This window comes from Mytilus galloprovincialis, chromosome 10, assembly GCF_965363235.1.
Source record: "Mytilus galloprovincialis chromosome 10, xbMytGall1.hap1.1, whole genome shotgun sequence".
Taxonomy (NCBI): domain Eukaryota; kingdom Metazoa; phylum Mollusca; class Bivalvia; order Mytilida; family Mytilidae; genus Mytilus; species Mytilus galloprovincialis.
Window position 1 is genome coordinate 69362858 of NC_134847.1, and position 20192 is coordinate 69383049.

The 20192-nt window shown below is 31.3% G+C and overlaps 1 protein-coding gene across 1 annotated transcript in view; it reads right to left on the reverse strand.

Moving 5' to 3' along the window:
- The window catches only part of LOC143049569 (uncharacterized), a 54512-nt gene extending 41107 nt beyond the window's left edge, over positions 1-13405 (reverse strand). Inside the window, exons 1-3 of the mRNA XM_076223172.1 lie at positions 13313-13405; positions 2017-2090; positions 852-934 (exon numbers count right to left, since the gene is read on the reverse strand). Of these exons, the coding sequence (XP_076079287.1) occupies positions 852-934; positions 2017-2090; positions 13313-13405 (250 nt within the window). The remainder of the gene's footprint in view (positions 1-851; positions 935-2016; positions 2091-13312) is intronic.
- Positions 13406-20192: the final 6787 nt, after the last annotated feature.

Below are 20192 nucleotides of genomic sequence, written 5' to 3' on the forward strand. Positions count from 1 at the left end.
TATTGAGAATGTTATGAAAAATATCTTTAAATCAGCAATGGCTCTATATCAATGGCTCTTCAACTTTGTACTTTATTTGGCCTTTTTAACTTTTTTGGATTCGAGCGTCACTGATCGGTCTTTTGTAGACGAAACGCGCATCTGGCATATATACAAAATTTAGTCCTGGTATCTATGATGAGTTTATTTATCAACCTCATTTTTTGTGATACTCTGTCTTTACCCACAAATAGTTGTACTTTAGATTTATTAAACATGCTAAACACTATTGTTTGAATTTTTTTCAATATTTTGAGTTATATGTGAGTTGAAATAATAAGAACACTGAGCGAAACTATTGCTGACATGGAAAGTAGTGATTTGGCCAATGGAATTGTATGTCTGCATTTATCCAGCTCTCAAAACCAATTCTTATCTACAAAGCTCTAAAGAGAGATATTTCTTATAAGTATGAGAACTCTCTATAAGCAGGGCATTTTTTTATGCTTAAACATGTGCAATTTTTCAATCAATTTGACTATTACAATGAAAGCACTGTCAATGAAAATATGGTATGAAGCCATAATTGACTCTTCTGTTTCAAAATTGAAAGAATTATTCAATCCTATCAATATGATCAAAATCATGTGATTTCTTATCATAAATGAATAACAAGTAGTTGTGATGTAATTGTGACATAATAAGAATGCTGAATACCATCTGTTTCAAATAAAATGACCAATGTCTTACCTAAAAAGAGATTTTTTAAATCTAAATTGTGTACAGATTAGGAAAATAAAGAGATGAGAACATTCACACTGGCTACTCATATGAATAAAAACATATTAATATTGTTACATTAATTAACATACCTGTTGTTTCTGTCTTAACATGATTAATGGCATTCCTGAAACTTTTTAAGTGTTGTAATACCAAAATCGTATCTCCAATAGGACTAAAATTTGAAAAGAACAAAATTATCATAAAGTAATACTAAAATCCAGAAGTGGTGGAATTAGAATTCAGACTAGAGGCTACAAGTACCTTTTATTGCTGACCTGGTAAAATATAAAAAACAAGAATGTGTCCTCAGTACACGGATGCCCCACTCGCACTATCATTTTCCATGTTAAATGGACCGTGAAATTGGGGTCAAAAGTCTAATTTGGCTCTAAAATTGGAAAGATCATATCATAAGCAACAAGTGTACTAAGTTTCAAGTTGATTGGACTTCAGCTTTATCAAAAACTACCTTGAACAAAAACTTTAACCTGAAGTTGGGCCAGCGGACACACGGACGGAGGAACGAACGGAGGCACAGACCAGAAAACATAATGCCCCTCTACTTTCGTAGGTGGGGCATAAAACATAATGCCCCTCTACTATTGTAGATGGGGCATAAAAATAACAACTAAAACTATTAGCAATATAAATTGTTCACATCTTTTACATTGGAACCAGGTTTGATCGTGCATTAGATTAATTAAGTAATGTTTAACTATTTGTAGATCTGACTGAATAATTCAATCTGTTTGTGGTTTCTCTTAACATCTATATCATATAGTTTCAAGATTATAGTCAAAAGCTCAAAATACTTTCTGTGCATCATTTTCATCAGAATAGCAAAAATAACCACAAGGTTATAGTCAAACCTGCCTTAAACATTAAAGGTCACCTCGTTTCAGCAGTCACAGGTATCTCTATAGGTCAGTTTCAGAACCTCCAAAATGTTTTCACTATATATTTGAACTCAAATCAAGGCCAGGGGTCACCTGTCTACACATTTACCTCATTTTTGCACAAAATCTTTTATTCAATTTTGAAACAAGAATGTGTCCATTGTACACAGATGCCTCCCCCCCCCTCCCCCCCCCCCCCCACCCACCCACTATCATTTCCTATGTTCAGTGGACTGTGAAAATGAAATAAAAACTCTAATTTGGCATTAAAGATCATATCATAAGAAACATGCGTACTTAAAGTTTATAATGTTTCTGTTATATATGTATATGAATATTATGATAATGTGATAATTACCTATTTTCAACCTGTTTTTCCAATGGCAGTTCTCGTATTTCTGTGAATGGCACTGTAGATCCAAACTGAAAAACCTTGAAAAAATAAATTCATTTGAACTGACAGATCTATTCTGGGAAGAATGTGCCAAAAACAGATCTTCCTGGCAGAAGGGTTACATGTATAGATAATAGTTATATAGGACAACAATTACAAATGTATTATATGATAATGTCACTAATAACTTTTTGCTATATATTTCATATAAAAGTACAGCTAATAAAAAGTAAATAAATGAGGAATGTATCCATGGGACACAGATGATGCCCCACTTGCATATAATGTTATAAAGGGACATAATTCAAGAACTGTAAAATTGGCACTACCCAAATGTGAACTTGATCTAAGTTTTCTGGTAATAAGCATTGGGTATATTAGTTTCATGACATTTAGTTGAGGCAAACTTAAGTAAGAGAACTAAAAAAAAATCAGCAATTTTGGCATTTGTAAAGGGAGGTAACTCTACAACAGCAGATGTGATGGTTTTGTTGTACCCAGAAGTATTGTGTATAAGTTCCATAACATTTGATTGATGCAAACTAAAGAAGGCGCATGGGGCATAACTCTAGAGCAGTAGATGTGACACCACCGCAATTTAAACTCAATCTGTTTTGTTGTAATCAACATTGTGTATAAGTTTCATAACTATAAAGTAATAGAACAGAAACTAAACCAGATGCTCCGCAGGGCGCAGTTTTATATATGACCCCAGATCTAGAGGTTGAACTCTGAACGGTTGGGGAAAGTATGGACACAACATTCAAGCTGGATTCAGCTCTAAATTTGGATTGTGACTAAATAGTTGACACAGCATAGGTTTCTGACACAGAATGAATGTGGTCTAATGAACTTAAAATGTTTGCCTTTGAGCAATTCACTATGCTGTTGAATATTAATCCTCTCAAAAAAATGTTTGAAGAAATTTTCTTTTTATTTATGAAATCTGAAATGAGAAAAATTTAACCCCCACTCCAATTTTTTTTCACATCCCCCTTTCCCTTATTCCAAAACTGATCTCAATTCAAATTTCTAATGGAATTTGCAACAATAACTACTCATTTAAATACATCATAAAATATTAAAATGTAAAAAAAGTGCTTGTTATCACTGAATGGTAAATATTGTTTTAATTTATCAGTTGGTAGTAAAAGTGAATATACATTGTATATTGTATAAAACAATAATTCAAGTTTATTCAATTACTATTCTGGACAAAGAAAGATAACTCCAATTGAAAATTTTTTGCTATTGCACAATAAGATATTTCTTGCTATTGCGCAATACTATGCAATTGAAAAAAACTTGCTATTGCACAATACTAGTGTTTAAAAAGTGTTCAAAATCTTTCATTAGATGAACCTGAAATTTGAGGCCAAAATTGGCCCTTACCAGACCTACTCCTTTCATAGATTTCTATTTACTTAATTATACTAAAGTTATAGTGCGAAAACCAAATGTCTTCGGACGACGATGACACAGACATAAACGTCATATTACCAATGTTATTTCAACTGATCGGGAGGAGCTTACGTTTTAATTTGCATAAGGACAGTCTATTTGAAAATGTGTTTAATAAGGATGATTGCCGTTATAATAATTACTGATTTCTAATCATCTATCAGTGTCATCAAAGGAATTTACAAAACAATGACTGGACACTTCATCGATGAGTTTATCCTAAAACACCTATCTATAGATGGACTGGTTTATTGTGAGCGAATCGGTTAAACTCCGCCCAGTCAAGTGAGATAAATTGAGTAATACCAATATATGACCAAAAAATTTTTAATTTTTGTGGTCGTATAAAAATGTGGCGGAGTTAAACATGTTTATATGAGATCTCAACCCTCCCCCTATACCTTTAGCCAATGAAGAAAAGTAAACGCATAACAATACGCACATTAAAATTCAGTTCAAGAGAAGTTCAAGCCTGGTGTCAGATATAACCAAAGAAAATAAACAAAATGACAATAATACATAAATAACATCAGACTACTAGCAGTTAACTGACATGCCAGCTCCAGACTTCAATTAAACTGATTGAAAGATTATGTCTTCATCATATGAATATCAGGCACAATCCTTTCCGTTAGGGGTTTAGTATCATACCATTATAACATATATACATGATATATGAGAAGAACATAACCCTTTGTCTTGCCAACAACTGGTTTTTAAATAAATGTGTTTAGTTCTGATGCAAAGACCCTATAAGTGAATCAATATTAACCATGTTAATGCCAAAATATGCAATCTTTAAAGACCTGAAAACAGTATGGTAACTATATCCTTTCTTAATAAGTCTATTTAAAGGTTTTGTTAGCTTCTGAGGTGAATACTGACATTTTTGTGCTTTATAAAGAATATTTCCATAAAAAATTGAATGTGAAATAGTTAATACCTGAACTTATAAGAAGTCTGCATGTTGAGCTATATTTACGAATGATGTTCTTATACCTATGATAAAATTTAGTAAATGTTTTGACTAGTTTGTGATATCCAAAACCCTGGTGTAATAATTTTTCAGTAATACATAAATTTCTCACGTTAAAATAAAAAACATTGTTACATACACGAGCAATTGTACAAGTTGAGATATATAAACACTGTAAGATGGTGACAAGGGAACGTCACCATCTAAAAACGGATAATTAACGATAGGAAACGAAAGATCAAGATCGAGGAAAGGGCAGTGGTCATTGTTAGTATTAGCTTTATTTAAAGTAAGTTCAACAGGATAAATTTCATTAGTATTTTTTTTTTCTTTTTTTTTTTTCTCTCTTTTAAGAAATAATTCCTTTTTTTTATCTTTTATTTGTTTTTCAATAGTCAGGATTTAACATACATGTACCCCTACACTACCACCTGACAAGGGTATCAAGGGGTTACATATTATAGAAAATAATTCAGTAAACAATTTTTATCACTGACAAATTGATTTTTACAATTGTAATATTTAAGGTTACATATTAGTTGAATATTACATGTAAAGGAGACCAAAATTTTTCACACACTTGGACTCTGTTATTTTTCTCTGCAATATAATGTTCAAGAAATTGGTATTTTTTTATTCTATTCTTTAACCCAACCATATTTGGTTTTGTTTCATTTAATTTACATTTGTATATATAATTCTTTGTAATTATGACTAACAGATTCAGTAATAAACTTTCATGTTTGCAACCAAGAAACACATTCTCTTTGTTAAGAACAAAGTTTACAAAAAAAAAGATTTACTGCATTTGAAAAAGATTGCCACAATTGAAAAGTTATTGGGCATTCAAAAACAGTCAGGGGTACTACTTGTACAAGTGTATTTTATTTACCTGAAGAAGTAAAAAAAAATGTACATATATAAGTAAATAAATAATGTTTGAATAATCTCCCCTTAATTTTCTAAAAAATTTACTTGTATAAGTAAATTTTTCTTACAATCCCACAAAAATCCTCAAGTTTTGAGATGTAAAATCATGCCTTTAATGATTTTTCCCAGGTTTGCTCAAATTTTTTCATTAAAGTTCAATGTTTCATCTCATTAATTCATCAAAGAAACTGATTGAGCAAAGATCTTGTATATTTGTGCAAGGCAACCAAAAATTGCTTCTTTGGGGCTTGTAAATGAGCAGTGTTATGAAGATAACAGACAAATGGGATTTTCATTGTCTATGAAATTACACTTAAAGGATTAGTAAAGACATCTGTAAAGGGTACACAATTTAAATTTCTATTAGAGCAAAGAAATCTTAAGAAATCTAGAAAAGAAGAAAGGATGATTTTTTTACTTATACAAGTAAAAAATTCTGAATACCTAAGGGACATAACTCAGCCAATTTTTTTTTACCTATACAAGTAAATAAAATTCACTTGTATAAGTATCCTACAAATTTACTTGTATGTGTATATTTTTTTTTACTTCTTTAAGTAAAATAAAATACACTTGTACAAGTAGTACCCCTGACTGAAAAAAAAGGTGTTCAATGGTTTCTTCACCAAGTTTACAAAAAGTACACATCTTGGTGTCTTTTAATTTAATTTTGTATAAAAAGGTATTAGTTGCTATGATTCTATGCAGAAATTTGTATTGAAAGGTTCTTAAATAAACATCTCTACAAGATTTTTTGGTTATCCTGAAATATTCTGACCATTCTGTTAAATCAATAATCAACAGTTCTTCCCATTTCAAAAATTTGACTGTTGGTAGTTTTATAACTTTATTTACTAAATTTTTATATACAAATTTTGCTTTCACATTACCTATAATTCTCTTTAAAAAAATATCACCATTATCAGGCTTATCCAAATCTTGCTTTAAACAGTTCTCTTTAAGGCATTTTTTCATAGTCTGAGGGATTCTTGAAATCAGACCATGATATTTGATAAAATTGTTGATTTTTACTCTTTCTTGAAATTGTTCAAATTTATAAAAATTCATATTTTCTTTATTAATTAGGTCACTTACTGACTGCACACCTCCTTGTTTCCATTGAATATAATATGGGAAATCATCCAGAGAAGAAAAGTTCAAAATATCTAATGATAAAATGTCACTGACAGAATTCTCAGTAATAGGTTTTGCTATAGAAAAGCATAGTAAAACATCCTTCCAGAAGGGATTTTTACATCTTTTAGAAATCTCAATTAGCTTTTCTTTCTGTAGATGTAAAACCCTTTCACCCCCATACTTTGTGAGGTCTGCCAGTAACAACTGCTGCCAGCCACCAAGTGGGTTTGACATCAGTCTTTTTATCCAACTAATTTTTAAATAGATATTAAAGGAATGAAGATGTACCATATTAAGTCCACCTTGTGAAATATCACCAATAAGTGTGTTACGCTTAATTCTGTCTGGTTTTCCATTCCAAATAAAATGATAAAATAGTGAAGTGAGCTCTGTTAACCTGGATTGTGATAGGTTTGGCAATGCAGTCATTAAGTGTACCAATTTTGAAAGAGCAAGAGATTTAACTACTGTAATTTTCCCCAATAATGTTAGTTTACGATGTTGCCAGCTTTTCAGGATTGCAGAGACTTCTTTAATCTTCTTGGCAAAATTAATTTCTGTGATACAGTTTAAATCTAATGAAAATTCAATCCCCAAAAGTTTAAAATTTGAATGTGACCAATGAAGTTTTAAATCAGGACAAAGAATCATATCTGAATACTTTTTGTTTCCAACCCATAGTGCTTTTGTCTTTGAAGCATTTATTTTTAAACCTGAAATTTTATAAAAAGATTCAAAACATGAAAGTGTTTCCCTCAACGATATTTCCTTTCCATCTAACATAAGAAATGTGTCATCTGCATACTGGCTTAAAAGTAATTCATTATTATCAGTTATTCCCCTTATTTCAGGATTATCTTTTAATTTTAAAGATAGTAATTCAACACCAATAATAAATAAATAGGGTGATAGAGGATCCCCTTGTCTGCAGCCTCTTTCCAATTGAAAAAAATTAGAAGTATGTCCATTATTTATAACACAACTTGATGCCCCTGAATATAAAGTTTCTAGCCATTTACAAACTGAAGGCCCAAAATTAAAGCTTTTTAAAGAATTTTTAAAAAATAACCATTCTAAGGAATCAAAGGCCTTTTCAAAATCAACAAGTAATAAAAGACCTGTCTTATTATTTTCCTCAAGATAGTGCATTAAATCATAAAAAAGGTGTGTGTTTTCACCCATAAATCTATCTTTGATGAAACCTTTTTGTGTATCACTTATGACAAATGGTAAAACTGGTTTAAGTCTATTAGCTATAACAGCAGAAGCTATTTTCATAACAGGGGTTCAAATCAGCGGTGGTCCGAGGTCCGCGACCTTCCACTTTTGCAAGCGGACCTTCGTTTTGGTTACTAGCTACGCCCGACGGACCTTCGATTTGAAAGAAAATAAAAAATAACTTCGCAGACCTTTTTATCAAAATTTCCAAATAAACGATCTCAAAATAAATTCTCATCTTTATTATTCATGACAGCAATATTCATTTTATCCAACCGCTAATTTTATACCGAAAATCGTTAAAAAGTAATTTGTAAATCCGAGTGAAATCGTATCTGACTGACAACATCAACATAGAAAAACAATGGATGCCATATATAAACCGGAAATGAAGATAATTACAATACCGGATCAGTTTCCGGGACGGATAAGGGTAATTCCGGGTTTGCCGATCAAATACAATAAAAAAAATAATGTCAGGCTTGAAGTTGTGACAAAATACATCTAAGATTATGAAATATAATCACTAGAATTGAAAACCAAAAGATATATGGAAAAGAAAGAAAGACCAGAAAATATTTTAGGTTGAAACTCAAAATTACTTAATAAGTTTTTTAGTTGACAAATTTCCATGTCAACATCCAATACAATGTGACAGCATTTTTCTTTTATCATTAATACATGTGGATATGACATGCAGATGTTTTTAAAGTGTAAACAAATTACTGCAATTCCAAGGGGTAATTTCTCCTCAATTTTTAGGGGCCTGTAAATAGCTGGAAGTTTCGTACTTTATTATCAAAAATAGTGCAACTAGATATGATACAATGTAACAAAGTAACAAGCTCTAGTGGACTTTTAAAATCGAGTTGAAGTAGTGTGAGCCCTGAGGTAATGATATGATACAATGTAACAAAGTAACAAGCTCTAGTGGACTTTTAAAATCGAGTTGAAGTAGTGTGAGCCCTGAGGTAATGATATAATTAGTAATTAATTACTAATCTTGGTTACAACACACCTACCAACAGTGACACCCTACCAAATAAAAAAAAATAAAGATAATATGAATTCATAATATACAAGACAATTATATTTATTAGTTTATTGAACATATTATACAACAGTGACACTGACAATGTAACAAGATAACCTAACACCAAAGGCACAATAATTTTGTATCTTACTGTGTTATAAAATATTTCAAGTAAAAGTAGGACCTGCAATTTAGGTTGTGGACCTTTCAGTTTTGAGTGTCAAAGGTCCTGGACCTTCCAGTACCAAATGTTAATTTGAACCCCTGTTCATATCAGTATTCAAAAGACTAATAGGGCGCCAGTTACTTATATACTGTCTGTCTTTCCCCTCCTTAGGAATGCATGTAATTACACTTTGATACTGAAAATCAGAAAATTTTCCAACCTCATATCCAAAATGTAGAGACCGAAAGATGAAAGGACCAATATCTTTCCAAAAAAATTTATAAAAGTCTACTGTGTACCCATCAGAACCTAGACTTTTACCATTTGTCATCAATTTTAACGAATCAGCACACTCTTTAAAAGTTAAATTTCCCTCACAAAAATCTCTTTGCTCTTCTGTGAGCTTAATGTTATGATTAAAAAATGATGAATCATCACAATCTAATTTTTTGCTTGAGTATAAATTTCTATAAAAATTTTGTTGTTCCGTTAGAATTTTTGATTGCTCTGATATATGTTGACCTTTATCATCTATTAGTTCTGTTATTGTTTTCTTTATAAAATTTTTCTTTTCTAATTTACAAAAATAATTTGAACATTTTTCACCATTCTCATGCCAGTTAGAGCGGGATCTAAGCAGCAAACCTTCAACCTTCTTTTGTCGACAATTTTCTAGTTCAAGCTTTTTATCAAGTAAAGATTTTTGAACCTCATCATTTGGAGAATGGTTCATAATAGTTTCTAAATGTAAAATATTATTTTCAAGTTTCAGGGTGAAATTTCATTAGTATACATACTGAAGTCGTCATTATTGCGAGCAAAAATATCATCCAAATATCTAAAAGTATTATCAAATTTGTGTATCAGATGTTGTTTCAATGCGTTTTTGCTGATTTTTGTCATAAATTGTAACTCATAGCAATACAAAAACAGGTCCGTGATAAGTGGTGCACAGTTAGTCCCCGTCGGAATACGAAATCTCCAAAGCGAACAAAAATGTTATCTAGTAAAATTCAAGGGCAGATATAGTATCAAAGCATGTCCAATTGACATAGTTTTTTAGTTTATTGGTACTAAAAAATGACCTAAAAGAGTTTGAACATATATATTCACATTCTGACTTTTTAAATGCCCATTTAATTATATTAGGTGTGTGAATTTTTTCTTAATGAGAATGTGAGGCAATGTGGTATATAGGGTAGAAAAATCAAAACGTTGAACAGACTCATAATCACCAATATAAGCATGCAATTTATGAAGTACTTCCAACGAGATCTTGACACTCCAAAAGTGAATTAATTCCACTATTTTCGAAGGCCTTATTTGAACAATTTCTTATCAGGTTTTTGATTGTACCAAGAGTACTGGTAAGAAGAATAGACAATTTAGTAGTGGAACAATGGCTTGAAGACGAAATAAATCTATATTTGTAAGGTGTTTTCTGTAGCTTCGGAAGCTAATACATAGTTGGGACTTTCATAGTATTTGGTTCTCCTTGTAAAGCGGTAGCTAAAAGTTTATGTTTGTTACAGATGTCGTTTTCTGAAAATGGAGTCAGTTGGAATGTTGGTGAATTGATGATTTCTTTTTTCAGAACCTCAATGTAAAATTTACATCAAACAATAATAATATTATTAGCAGCTTTATCGACCAGGACAAAAACAAATTCCTTGGCTAGTTCTTTTAGTTTATGTTTGATACGAGAAATAGATTTATTGTGGTCATTGTTAAGAGTAAAATGATCTTTAAAATGTTGAATACGTGTATCAACTATGTTACATGTTATTACTGAATTAAAAAAGAGTCCAAAGATTTTTTGTCAGCTTTTTCCTGTTTTATCAATGTTTAGATTCATCATACCAATAAACCCCAAGAATTCAATTTTTGTCAAAATCAAACAAAATTAAATTTTGGACCCTTTCAACCTTTAACATGTTTAAGTAGATGCAGAGGTCTAAACCTGAACGGTTGGGACTAGTATGGACACAACATTCAAGCTGGATAAAGCTCTGAATTTGGATTGTGATTGAATAGTTGACACAGCATAGGTTTCTGACACAGAATGAATGTGGTCTCATGAACTTAAAAAATGTTATTTGCTTTTGAGCAATTCACTATGCTGTTGAATATTAATCCTCTCAAAAAACAAAAATATTTGAAGAAATTTTCTTTTTAATTTCTGAAATCTGAAATGAGAAAAATTGATCAACCATTTTGGACAGAGAAAGATAACTCCAATTTAACATATTATGTTGGCAAATGTCCAATGAAGTTCATTAAACTTAATTTATTGGCAAATTTCCAATGGAATTTATTAAATAATAGAGTTTTTGGCAAATTTCCAATCTACATAATTTAAAAGCAGTTTAGGTGTGATATTCAAATGAGTTTCAATTATCAACCCTATACTGCTTTTAAATTATGTTTTGTACCTTAGTAATTGTCCATTTACCTGGAAACCCTTTTCCCCCCTTTTTTGCACCTTATTCCTTAATGGTTGAACCATAACTCCCAAAGACAATTCTTACCATTCCTTTGTGGTATTCCAATATCCAAAATCTAAAAACATGGTTAGATTCAACATATCAGAGAACCCCAAGAATTCAATTCTTGATGAAATCAAATAAAGTTCAATATTGGACCCTTTAGTCCTCACTGTGAACCAATTTGATAACCGGGCCCAAATATCATAAATCTAAATACATGGTTAGATTCAGCATATCGAAGAACCCCATATTTTCAATTTTTGTTGAAATCAAACAAAGTTTAATTTTGGACCCTGATTTGGACCAACTTGAAAACTGGGCCCATAATAAAAAAACTAAGTACATGTTTAGAATCAGCATATCAAAGAACCCCAATAATTCAATTTTTGTTCAAATCAAGCTAAGTTTAATTTGGACCCTTTGGACCTTAATGTAGACCAATATGAAAACGGGACCAAAAATTAAGAATCTGAATACACGGTTAGATTTGGCATATCAAAGAACCCCAATAATTTATTTTTTGATGAAATCAAACAAAGTTTAATTTTGGACCCTTTTGGCCCCTAATTCGTTGGGACCAAAACTCCCAAAATCAATCCAAAACTTCCTTTTGTTGTCATAAACCTTGTCTTAAAATTTCATAGCTTTCTATTAACTTATACTTAAGTTATTGTGCAAAAACCAAGGAAATTGCTTATTTGGGCCCCTTTTTGGCCCCTTATTCCTAAACTGTTGGGACCTCAACTCCCAAAATCAATCCCAACCTTCTTTTTGTGTTCATAAACCTTTTGTTTAAATTTCATTGATTTCTATTTACTTATATTTAAGTTATTATGCGAACTAAAATTATGCTTATTTGGGCCCTTTTGGTGTCCCCTAATTCCTGAACTGTTGGAACCAAAACCCCAAAATCAATCCCAACCTTTCTTTAGTGGTTTCAAACCTTGTGTTTAAATTTCATACAGATCCATTCCCTAAAACTAAAGTCGTTGTCCAGAAACTAAAAATCTTTGGACGACGCTGACGACAACACAACTTGGTACTTATAGTAATATACGAATGCAAAATTATTTTTGCGGATGTATAAAAATTGCATTTTACCCCTATTTTCTATTTTTAGCTATGTCAGTCATGAAGGTTGGCAGGTGGGTTCATCAGACACATTTTTTAAACAAGATAATGTGTATTCATTTGTGTTCATGGGTACCAATTTCTTGGAGTAAGGAAAACTAATATGTTTGTAAATATTTAATTTATTGGTTCTGCCGAAGTCTGAATACGAGCCTATACAAAAGTTGTCATTCATTGTACATTTAATTTTGTGGTTCAACTGTAACTACGAAATCCACGAAAATTGGTATCCAACAAATAATGATGATTCCACTGAAGCCTATAATGATTGTGACCAAGTTTGGTCAAATTTGTCTCAGTAGTTTCAGAGGATAACAAAAATTTGTTAAAAATTTACTATAAAGGGCAATAACTCCTTATTAGGTCAATTGACCATTTTGGTCACGTTGGCAACAACCCAACAACAATTTGTCTGATACGTCTGAAAATTTCAGGACAGATAGATCTTAACCCTTTGGGCCATGTTAGCTAAAAATGTGTTACAGGTAATTTGGCATTGACTAGCTACTTTAAGTCATTTCATCATCTACTATCTCCATACAGTTCTTTTCCTTCATCATGTTTATCATGTTAATGAAAGAATTAATAAGATATACATATAGTAAATAGTTATATCTGTAAAGTAATTTTCATTGGCATTTGCAACAACAATACAAATTTCAAAATACACGCATGAAAATTGAAGTAAGCTTTTTTGTTGTAAAACTAAGTTTTCAACTCACCATGCTAATCTTTGCTGTAGATTCGTCAGGAGGAATACTTTTAGAATTTTTTCCTGGGAAGCCATCAGGAACATGATTACTACATAACACCATTTTTAGCATTGGCACTTCTAAAAATATATATTCAAGAAATCATAACTCATATACGTATTATCATTATCATTGTTTTATGACTCTGTCTGTTTAAATAAATGTTCCTGTTCAAAATTTAAGCCATTAGTGGTCAAATATTTACCAATGTGCAATTAATTTAAATCCCAAGAACAAAATATGTATGTACATACATTTGACATACTGTGCATGCTTAACAACAGTCTCTCCTAAAATAATTGTTAATAAAATTGAGAGTGGAAAGGGGGAATGTGTCAAAGAGACAACAACCCGACCAAAGAGCAAACAACAGCCAAAGGCTACCAATGGGTCTTCAATGCAGAGTTGGCTTCATCATATTTACAACCAGTCCTCATTAAGTCTGATGTATGTGTAAAGATAATAAGTCTCATCTGATTGAGTTTCCAACTTGCTTTGGTTACTCTCACATAACTTTATAGCGATCATTTAACTTTTAATAGACATTCAATGAAGATATTCTGTCCTCCCATGGGCCTTATAGCACCAATGTACATGTACTATAGTTTTATATTTTTTATGTCAGTGTTGTCCTGCTAAATTTTATAATACAATGAATGAAATTTGAACTACATATATGACTTAAGAGCAAAAGTGTTATTTCATATTCATATAGTACTATTGGAAAATTTTGAGAACATTGATGCACGTACATGTATATATAAAAAAGAAAAACAGAGAATCAAATGTTAGGATAAAATAAACAGTTATCAAAGAGGTATATATGTCTTGCTTTTTTGTAATTTCAATAACGCAAATGTCAATGAATGTTGAAATAAAATAGCAACACTTTAACATGCAAGTTTTGCAAATATTCAAAGACAATGAATCATAACTGAAGGTACATGACTAGACAATCTCTGTGTAAATGAGATGTGAGAATGCTAATACAACTACATACCAATTATCATTGACTTATCATTAGAAGTTCCCTCTAAACAATCCTAAACACAAACTACAGTTATACATGTAAACTAAGCAATAAACCAGAACTGAAGGGACAGGGTCACATAATCTCCACGGTTATGAGATGTGCCAACTTTCACTGACCTACCACTAGTGGTTCCCCATAACCGATCTAATCACAAACTAATACATGAAAACTAAGCAAAAGTTTCAAAGTCCATGGACTATGACTGAGGGGGTAGGGCCAAATAATCTCCATGGAAATGAGATATGCCAATCCCTATACAACTGCGTACCAACTTATTTAAATGCATTCAAATGGTATTTAATGATGAATATATACTTTACTTTCACTCAATACCTCTTAAGTCTGTAAAATGTATATAATTTGAAAGTACAATGACCAATTTGTAGCTAATGTTACTTGTCTATTGGATAGAAAATACCGTGGCAGATGTAGATTATTAAAGTATTATCAGTTTCACCCCAAGAAAATATTAATTTTTCATGAATAAATCTTAGCAGTTAATCAAAATGATTTCCAAAATTAAATTCTTACTATCTATAAATAACAATGAAATGTAACTGTTTCCTGTTAAGGGGATCCCGAATTTTCCCGCCAAAAAGCACATGTCTTTCAACAATTGTAAACATAGCTTTCAATTTGTGATCATGTATTACAGCTTTAATTAATTTAATTTGGATATATATATATATATATAGTATATAACCAAAGTTAAACCAGATGCTCCACAGGGCGCAGCTTTATACGACCCCAGAGTTCGAACCCTGAACAGTTTGGGCAAGTATGGACACAACATTCAAGCTTGATACAGCTCTGAATTTGGATTGTGATTATATAGTTGACACAGCATAGGTTTCTGACACAGAATGAATGTGGTCTAAGAACTTACACTTAATCAAAGTGATGGATATCACTCATGGAAAGATTAGAAGAGTAGTTTGAATTATTTCATATTAAGGTATGGTGGGGAAAAATGAACATTTATAAAGCGCTATTGCTGAAAATTGCATTTACAGCAGGTCTTTAGAAGGAAACTTGCTTTTCCAGTATGAGGATAAAATGAGCTCAAATTAAATACTATGGGTCTCTTAATTTACACTATTTTATTTAAACTGCAGTTTATATCTTATCGAAATTATGTTGCCGGTTCTGAAGATGTTTCAAAAAACAAAAAATGCAAAAATTCTAGTAAATGTTACCAACTATCCTTGTAAGACATAAATCTGGACCAACAGCTTAAAACTTTAAAGTGTCAACAACAAAAATTTGAAAAATGTTGTTTTGGGGTATTTTGTAAGTTGAAACAGAGGTTATATGGCATTGAAGATTAAAAGTTTTAGAGTGCCTATTGATCAATTTTTAAAGTATTTTTCAACACAGGGCATTGAAAAACTTATCTTATTGAAATGTGGATTCTTTCTTGAATGCAAAAATATATATTCACTTCTAAAATAGACTTAATGATTGATGGAAAATAAACTAATAAACAATGGTTTGTTATAATTAAAAGTTTTAAAATTCCTGATAAAAAAAATTGTACTAATTTAATTGTTGATTAATTACAGGTGATTATTGGAAATTTATCAAGTAAATTATAGGCATTACTTTTAAAAATACCTTTCATTTACTCATATTTATATTCATATTTCATTTTTTTTTAAGATCTTGTTAATCCATTTATCATTTATCTTTCAGATATATAATTTACAGAATCACTTTATAAATGTAGATCAAAAGTAATTGCCAATAAATAAATCTAGCATCCTTATAAATACCAAACATCTAATATACACATTTGTGTATTCAATTATGAGGTAAAATACTTGTGTATTAAGAATTATATGTATATTGAGTGTTCTGTATAATTATGTAAGACTGAGGTTGATAGGTAATGTGGTCAATTTGGTTGGCAGTTTAGGAGGTGGGGCATTGTAATTTAAGGTCCACCTGGTCTCTGATTGTTTACTGATAATGACAGTTGTCAATCATACTAGTTGAATCAATACCCAGTTACCTAATCAAAATGTTTTTTTAAAAAGCCTGCACATCAACACACCTTAATGACATACATTTTTGAATGAACTGCTCCAATAATATACCCAGTTTTTTTCAGTTTATATGTGTAGTATGTGCACATACATGAGAACCATTGGGAACTATATTTCAGTGTGAATACATTTAGTAACAGTAGCTAACCTGTCCTGTTGTTAGGGAGGCCGGTGCCTAAGTAAAGATTTAGAACAAGTTCAAATCTTTCCAAAAACTTAAAATTTTTACCTATTTTGGTCCAATATCCAAAATTTAAATACATGGTTAGATTCAGCTTTTCAAAGAACCCCAATAATTCAATTTTTGATTAAATCAAGTAAAGTTCAATTTTGGACCCTTAAGACCTCAATGTGGACCAATTTGATAACCGGGCCAAAATATAAAATATCTAAATACATGGTTATTTTCAGCATATATCAAAGAACCCCATATATTCAATTTTTGTGTTTTAATTTTGGACCCCGATTTGGACCAACTTGAAAATTGGGCCTATAATCAAATTAGATTCAGCATATTGAAGAACCCCATATATTCAATTTTTGTTGAAATCAAACAAAAAAAGTTTAATTTTTGACCCTTTGGACCTTAATGTAGACCAATTTGAAAACCGGACAATACTGAGCAATTGAATATTTCTTGCTATTGCCCAAAACTGCAATTGAAAATTTCTTGCTATTGCGCAATATTGTACAATTAGATATTTCTTGCTATTACGCAATACTGTGCAATTGAAGATTTCTTGCTATTGCACAATACTGTGCAATTGAAGATTTCTTGCTATTGCGCAATACTGTGCAATTGAAAATTTCTTGCTATTGCACAATACTGTGCAATTGAAGATTTCTTGCTATTGCTGAATACTGTGCAATTGAACATTTCTTGCTATTGCGCAATACTTAATATGATAATTTTGGACCCCGATTTGGACCAACTTGAAAACTGGGCCCATAATCAAAAATCTAAGTACATGTTTAGATTCAGCAGATCAAAGAACCCCAAGAATTCAATTTTTGTTAAAATCAAGCTAAGTTTAATTTTGGACCCTTTGGACCTTAATGTAGACCAATTTGAAAACAGGACCAACCAGATGCTCCGCAGGGGGCAGCTTTATACGACCGCAGAGTTCGAACCCTGAACATGGGGCAAGTATGGACACAACATTCAAGCTTGATACATCTCTGAATTTGGATTGTGATTAAATAGTTGACACAACACAGATTTCTGACACATAATGAATGTGGTCTAAGAATTTAAACTTAAAATTTAATTTAAAATTGGACATTACCTATTGTGGTCCAATATCCAAAATCAAAATACATGGTTAGATTCAGCATATCAAAGAACCCCAAGAATTCAATTTTTGATGAAATCAAACAAAGTTCAATTCTGGACCCTTTAGACTTCAATGTGGACCAATTTGATAACCGGGCCCAAACATCAAAAATCTAAATACATGGTTAGATTCAGCATATATATCAAAGAACCCCATGTATACAATTTTTGTTGAAATCAAACAAAGTTTAATTTTGGACCCCAATTTGGACCAAATTGAAAACTGGGCCTATAATCAAAAATCTAAATACATGTTTAGATTCAGCATATCAAAGAACCCCAAGGATTCAATTTTTGTTGAGATCAAACAAAGTTTAATTTTGGACCACGATTTGGACCCACTTGAAAACTGGGCCCAAAACAAAAAATCTAAGTACATGTTTAGATTCAGCATATCAAAGAACCCCAAGAATTCAATTTTTGTTGAAATCAAACAAAGTTTAATTTTGGACCACGATTTGGACCAACTTAAAATCTAAGTACATGTTTAGATTCAGCATATCAGAGAACCCCAAGAATTCAATTTTTGTTGAAATCAAACAAAGTTTAATTTTGGACCCCGATTTGGACCCACTTGAAAACTTGGCCAATAATCCAAAATCTAAGTACATGTTTAGATTCAGCATATCAAAGAACCCCAAGGATTCAATTTTTGTTAAAATCAAACTTAGTTTAATTTTGGACCCTTTTGACCTTAATGTAGACCAATTTGAAAACGGGACCAAAAATTAAGAATCTACATACACAGTTGGATTCGGCATATCAAAGAGCCCCAATTATTCAATTTTTGATGAAATCAAACAAAGTTTAATTTTGGACCCTCTGGGCCCCTAATCCCTTAACTGTTGGGACCAAAACTCCCAAAATCAATCCCAACCTTCCTTTTTTGGTCACAAACCTTGTGTTTACATTTCATAGATTTCTATTTACTTAAACTTAAGTTATAGTGCGAAAACCAATGTGTCTTCGGACGACAACGATGACGACAACAATGACGCCAACGTCATACCAATATACGATCGCAAAAATTTTGCAGTCGTATGAAAATTAAGACTATCTATAAACTCTTATATGTGTTCTGAAGAAGAATAAATAAACAGGTCATATATTTCACTTGAAAAGATCGTTGGTGCAAAATCTCCCCCTTAGCTGTTATCTTTTTATCTACATTGTAACAGTCAGGGGACTTACTGAAATAAGTGATTTTTAAATCACTTATTTGAGTAGCAAATTCGATGTTTTGTCACAAATTGGGATTTTGTAGTTTTTTCAAAATTTTAAACAATTAGGTTTAAATAATATCTTTTAATTAGTAAAATTAAAAAATATGAACTTTTTGCTTCTTTTAAGTAGCAAGGTTTATGCCTTTGATGCTATCATTTAGCTGAAAATTCTATTTTAGGTGAAAAAATGCTATATTAAGTTTAAAAACATAATTAGTCCCTGGATCATTAGTATTCTATATTTAAAGCTACAATAAAATTAAATCACTTCTTCTAGTGATTAATTTGTACTACTTAAATAGGTGATTATTAAAGAAAGACAACTCTAACTTCCAACCTTTATGGAAATAATGTTACTTGAATCAGTGATTTAGAAAATCACTTGTTTAAGTAAGTCCCCTGACTGTCTAATGATGTAATTTGTTTATGGAAAATGGCTAAATATGGTAAATCATGTGATTGCAATGGACGACTTTCAAATTTGTCCTTCACTGGAAAAACTAGTCAATTTTGTGCACCTTTATGACGTTTTTTAATAGATAGAGGGGATTCCCTGCATCCCTGCATTATTAATGTTCATCAAGTGGATAAGTGATGGCCATCGTGCAGGATTATATTTGTTTTATGGTCTATGAATATCTATCTATATACCACATTTCATGGTCCCACAAAGATATTTAAAATGTATACATTTTACTTTTTCCTATCATCATTGGGGTGTCTTGTTAAAAAATATGTTTGATAAACCAACCCGCCTACTCAGATGGTTGCCATGGCTAAAAAAGGAACATAGAAGTCAGTGGCATAGCCAGGGTTGAAATGATGTGGATGCAAAAAAAATTTGAACCATTTTATGCAGAAAATGATATTTTTCAGACATTTTCCCTGGGTGCATGTGACTTCTTCAGAATCTTTTAAACTAGAAATAATGTAGGTACTTAAGGCCAACTAAATTTAATTAGATTTTCATCAAGATTTTTGAAAATAATGGGCTAGTGGAGGATTTAATTTCATATGAAACACTCTTCTGACATGTTCTTCATACATGCAAGTGTAATAATAAGCTAATATCATGTACAATGTGTATACATGTATAAGGAATCGTACATTTCTCTGATTGGCAACCACTGTTCTACATGCAATTTCCGCTTTAGAAACCTATTTATAGTAAACAGCAACAACTTTGATAAATGCTCTCTTCAGTTGCCCTACACCA